Source organism: Pristiophorus japonicus, unplaced genomic scaffold, assembly GCF_044704955.1.
Source record: "Pristiophorus japonicus isolate sPriJap1 unplaced genomic scaffold, sPriJap1.hap1 HAP1_SCAFFOLD_234, whole genome shotgun sequence".
NCBI lineage: Eukaryota > Metazoa > Chordata > Chondrichthyes > Pristiophoridae > Pristiophorus > Pristiophorus japonicus.
The window spans coordinates 24,001-30,000 of record NW_027252058.1 but is presented as its reverse complement, the minus strand read 5'-3'; the positions used below and the strand labels follow the sequence as shown (position 1 = coordinate 30,000).

The following is a 6,000-nucleotide window of genomic DNA, read 5'->3' as shown; positions in this document are numbered from 1 at the left end:
CTCATCAAGGACACTGAGGCTGTCAGAACCCGATGGAAGGAACACATTGAAGACCTCCTCAATCTTGACTCTGCCTGTGACTCGAGTGTTCTCGATTCCATCCCATAGCATGCCACCTGCCATCAACTCAGTGAAGCTCCAATGTTGCATGAGGTTGGCAAAGCCATAAAACAGCTGAAGAATAACAAGGCTACGGGTGTGGATGGAATCCCTGCTGAGGCGGTAATGTATGACGGAGAGGCGCTGTTGGTGCGGATACACGACCTCATCGCTCTCATCTGGAGGGAGGAGAGCATGCCGGGAGATCTCAGAGATGCAGTGATTGTGACCATTTTTAAAAAGGGGGACAGGTCTGACTGCGGCAACTACAGGGGAATCTCCCTGCTATCAGCCACTGGGAAAGTTGTCACTAGATTCCTCCTCAATCATCTTCTTCCTGTGGCCGAGGAGCTCCTCCCGGGGTCACGGTGCGGATTTCATCCCCTACGGGACAAAACAGACATGATCTTTGCAGCGCGCCAGTTGCAGGAAAAATGCAGGGAGCAGGGCCAGCCCTTATACATGGCCTTTTTCGATCTTACAAAGGCCTTTGACACTGTCAACAGTGAGGGTCTATGGAGCATCCTCCTCCGTTTCGGATGTCCCCAAAAGTTCATCACCACCCTTCGCCTGCTCCATGATGACACGCAGGCCGTGATCCTTACCAACAGATCCATTACAGACCCAATCCACGTCTGGACCGGGGTCAAACAGGGCTGTGTCATCGCTCCAACCCTCTTCTCAATCTTCCTCGTTGCCGTGCTCCACCTCACAGTCAACAAGCTCCCTGCTGGAGTGGAACTAAACTACAGAACCAGTGGGAAGCTGTTTAACCTACGCCATCTCCAGGCCAGGTCCAAGATCACCCCAACCTCTGTCGTCGAGCTACAGTATGTGGATAACGCCTGCGTCTGTGCATACACAGAGGCTGAACTCCAGGATATAGTCGACGTATTTACTGAGGTGTACGAAAGCATGGGCCTTACGCTAAACATCCGTAACACAAAGGTCCTCCACCAGCCTGTCCTCACCGCACAGCACTGCCCCCCAGTCATCAAGATCCAGGGCACGGCCCTGGACAACGTGGACCATTTCCCAGACCTCGGGAACTTCCTATCAACAACAGACATTGATGCAGAAATTCAGCATCGCCTCCAGTGCACCAGCACAGCCTTCAGCCGCCTGCGGAAAAGAGTGTTCGAAGACCAGGCCCTCAAATCTACCACCAAGCTCATGGTCTACAGGGCTGTAGTAATATCCGCCCTCCTGTGTGGCTCAGAGACATGGACCATGTACAGTAAACACCTCAAGTCCCTGGTGAAATACCACCAACGATGTCTCCGCAAGATCCAACAAATCCCCTGGGAGCACAGACGCACCAACATTAGTGTCCAAACGAGCCAAAGGTGGACAGTGGAAACGTTATAAGGACACCCTCAAAGCCACCCTGGTAAAGTGCGACATCACCACTGACACCTGGGAGACCCTGGCCGCAGACCGCCCGAGGTGGAGAAAGTCCATCCAGGAGGGCGTTGACCTCTTTGAGTCTCGACGCAAGGAGCATGAAGAGGCCAGACGCAGGCAGTGGAAGGAGCACGCGGCAAACCAGCCCCACCGACCCCTTCCCCCGACGAATGTCTGTCCCACCTGTAACAGGGTCTGTGGCTCCCGTATCGGACTGTTCAACCATCAAAGAACTCACTTAGGGAGTGGAAGCAAGTCCTCCTCAATTCCGAGGGACTGCTTATGATGATCATGAGCATCCTTGACTGGGCCAACATCCCCAGCATCGAAGCACTGACCACACTTGACCAGCTCCGCTGGGCAGGGCCACATTGTCCACATGCCTGACACGAGACTCCCAAAGCAAGCGCTCTACTCGGAACTCCTTCACCGCAAACGAGCCAAAGGTGGGCAGAGGAAACGTTACAGGGACACCCTCAAAGCCTCCCTGATAAAGTGCAACATCCCCACCGACACCTGGGAGTCCCTGGCCAAAGACCAGTCCGCCCGAAGTGGAGGAAGTGCATCCGGGAGGGGGCTGAGCACCTCGCGTCCTGTCGCCGAGAGCATGCAGAAACCAAGCGCAGGCAGCGGAAGGAGCGTGTGGCAAACCTGTCCCACCCTCCCCTTCCCTCAGCGACTGTCTGTCCCACCTGTGACAGGGTCTGTGGTTCTCGTATTGGACTGTTCAGTCACTTGAGAACTCACTTTTAGAGTGGAAGCAAGTCTTCCTCGATTCCGAGGGACTGCCGATGATGATGGTGCATGTATGTGTCTGAGTGAGTGTGTGAGTGTCTGGTCATACAGTACAGGACATTGCAAGCAGTTGGAGAGCTGTGCCCAGTTTGGGAGGGCGGGGGGCGCTGTCGTCTGGGGCTATTCAAAGCTCCCTGGCCCTGACTGTAGAGTGGGGGGGGAGGAGTGGGACTAATTGGGAGCTCCAGCAAAGAGTTGGATGGCCTCTTCCTGTGCCCCGGGATTGAGTGCCTGTGTTTGGTGTCGAGGCTGACTGCTGTTCTTTTGTCAACAGTGGGGACCACGACGGTTCCGGCACCTTCCGTGCGGGTGGAGTTCGGAAGCCCGTTCCTGCTGACGTGCCACGAGGGCTCCGTGCCGGACGTGATCTGGGAGAGGAGGTCCTACAGCAATGCCAACTGGCAGCCAGTGAGCCCGGAGGGCGCCTGGGTCACGTGGCACAAGGTGAACGAGTCACACCTGGGAATCTACCGATGTCAGAACGTGGTCAACAATAAAACCTCCTGCGAGGTGGCACTGCGTGTCTACAGTAAGTCGCTCGGTCCCCGGGTAGGTGGGGGGGGGGGAAGGTCAAAGGGCAACTCAGCCCACACGGTTGGCCAATCGTAAGTTGGAAGATGCAATTTGGCCCAATCGTGTAGCAGCCATCATCGGCACCAAGCTGGGTTCAGTAAAGGCCGTTGCTTGCCTCACGCCACAGAACCACAGACATTTCATTGTCTTCATCACAGGCAGTCCCTCGGAACCGAGGAAGACTTGCTTCCACTCTTAACATGAGTCCTCAGGTGACTGACAGTCCAATACGGGAACCACAGTCCCTGTCACAGGTGGGACAGACAGTCGCTGAGGGAAGGGGAGGGTGGGACAAGTATCCCGTGTGCCTTCTTACCCACCTTATCTAGCTGGCCTGCTACCTTCAGGGATCTGTGGGCCTGCACTCCAAGGTCCCTCTGTTCTTCTACACTTCTCAGTGTCCTACCATTTATTGTGTATTCCCTCGCCTTGTTAGCCCTCTACAAGTGTAGTCCCACACTTCTCCGGATTGAATTCCATTTGCCACTGTTCTGCCCACCTGACCAGTCCATTGACATTGTCCTGCAGTCCGCAGCTTTCTTCTTCATTATTGGTGTCAAAGGCCTTGTGAGGTCAAAGAAGGCCATGTACAAGGGTCGGTGCTGTTCCTTGTATTTTCCTCCAGTGAGGAGGAAAGGGTGTAAGAGAAAAGATAGCCATCCGTGACTAACTAAAGAAATAAAAGACGGTATCCAATTCAAAACAAGGGCATACAAAGTGGCCAAAACTAGTGGGAGGGCAGAAGATTGGGAAGCTTTTAAAAGTCAGCAAAGAATAACTAAAACAATGATTAAGAAAGGGAAGAGAGATTATGAAAGTAAACTAGCACAAAATATAAACACAGATAGCAAGAGTTTCTATCGGTATATAATGAGGAAAAGTGTGGCTAAAGTAAATGTTGGTCCCTTAGAGGACAAGACCGGGGAATTAGTAATGGGGAACATGGAGATGGCAGAAACTCTGAACAAATATTTTGTATCAGTCTTTACGGTCGAGGACACTAACAATATTCCAACAGTGGATAGTCAAGGGGCTATAGAGGGGGAGGAACTGAACACAATCACAATCACTAAGGAGGTGGTACTCAGTAAGTTAATGGGACTAAAGGCAGATAAATCCCCTGGATCTGATGGCTTGCATCCTAGGGTCTAAAGAGAAGTAGCGGCAGGGATTGTGGATGCATTGGTTGTAATTTACCAAAATTCCCTGGATTCTGGGGAGGTCCCAGCAGATTGGAAAACTGCAAATGTAACGCCCCTACTTAAAAAAGGAGGCAGACAAAAAGCAGGAAACCACAGACCAGTTAGTCTAACATCTGTGGTTAGGAAAATGTTGGAGTCCATTATTAAAAAAGCAGTAGCAGGACATTTGGAAAAGCAAAATTCAGTCAGGCAGAGTCAGCATGGATTTATGAAGGGGAAGTCATGTTTGACAAATTTGCTGAAGTTCTTTGAGGATGTAACGAACAGGGTGGATAAAGGGGAACCAGTGGATGTGGTGTATTTGGACTTCCAGAAGGCATTTGACAAGGTGCCACGTAAAAGGTTACTGCACAAGATAAAAGTTCACGGGGTTGGGGGTAATATATTAGCATGGATAGAGAATTGGCTAACTAACAGAGAACAGAGAGTGGGGATAAATGGGTCATTGTCGGGTTGGTAATCAGTAACTAGTGGGGTGCCGCAGGGATCAGCGCTGGAACCCCAACTATTTACAATCTGTATTAACGACTTGGAAGAAGGGACCGAGTGTAACGGAGCCAAGTTTGCTGACAATACAAAGATGGGAGGAAAAGCAATGTGTGAGGAGGACACAAAAAACCTGCAAAAGGGCAGAGACAGGCTCAGTGAGTGGGCACAAATTTGGCAGATGGAGTATAATGATGGAAAGTGTGAGGTCATGCACTTTGGCAGAAAAAAATCAAAGAGCAAGTTATTAATTAAAATGAAGAAAGATTGCAAAGTGCTGCAGTACAGCGGGACCTGGGGGGACTTGTGCATGAAACATAAAAGGATAGTATGCAGGTACAGCAAGTGATCAGGAAGGCCAATGGTATCTTGGCCTTTATTGCAAAGGGGATGGAGTATAAAAGCAGGGAAGTCTTGCTGCAGTTATACAGGGTATTGGTGAGGCCACACCTGGAGTACTGCGTGCAGTTTTGGTTTCCATATTTAAGAAAGGATATACTTGCTTTGGAGGCAGTTCAGAGAAGGTTCACTCGGTTGATTCCGGAGATGAGGGGGTTGACTTATGAGGAAAGGTTGAGTAGGTTGGGCCTCTACTCATTGGAAGAATGAGAGGTGATCTTATCGAAATGTATAAGATTATGAGGGGACTTGACAAGGTGGATGCAGAGAGGATGTTTCCACTGATGGGGGAAACTAGAACTAGGGGGCATAGTCTCAGAATAAGGGGACGTCAATTTAAAACTGAGATGAGGAGGAATTTCTTCTCTCACAGGGTTGTAAATCTGTGGAATTCTCTGCCCCAGAGAGCTGTGGAGGCTGGGTCATTGAATATATTTAAGGCGGAGATAGACAGATTTTTGAGCGATAAGGGAGTGAAGGGTTATGGGGAGCGGGCGGGGAAGTGGAGCTGAGTCCATGATCGGATCAGCCATGGTCGTATTAAATGGCGGAGCAGGCTCGAGGGGCCAAATGGCCGACTCCTGCTCCTATTTCTTATGTTCTTATACTTCAGTGCCTCGGTGGGGATTCCATCCGCTAATGACGAGATTCCATTATTGACCACACGACCGATGTCAGTGTTTTTGCCGTAAGGTTGGCGCAAGGCCATCATTGCGCGGTGACAATCACGTGCGAGTGACTCACGCCCGTTTTCTAGCCCCTGCACCCGCCGCCTCTCACGCTGACTCCACCGCCCATTGACAAAGCTGTGCCGCACCGCGCCCAATGCAAACGACCAATGGCTGCGGTGTGTGGCGGTTCGTGAATTTAACCCCCGGGGTTCAGGTCACTCCTTTCATTTCCCGGGTCTTTAAGGCAGGTGAATGTTTCAAGCAATTCTTCTCTTGGTTATTCTCTTCACTCGACCTCCCAATGAACTGGAGGAGGCCCATTCAGCCCCTCGAGCCTGTTACACAGGAACAGGAGAAGGCCCATTCAGCCC

At 51.3% G+C, this 6,000-nt stretch overlaps 1 protein-coding gene across 1 annotated transcript in view; it reads left to right on the top strand.

Moving 5' to 3' along the window:
• The window catches only part of cd79a (CD79a molecule, immunoglobulin-associated alpha), a 179,146-nt gene that overhangs the window by 149,646 nt on the left and 23,500 nt on the right, over positions 1-6,000 (top strand). Inside the window, exon 2 of the mRNA XM_070871272.1 lies at positions 2,573-2,827. Within this exon, the coding sequence (XP_070727373.1) occupies positions 2,573-2,827 (255 nt within the window). The remainder of the gene's footprint in view (positions 1-2,572; positions 2,828-6,000) is intronic.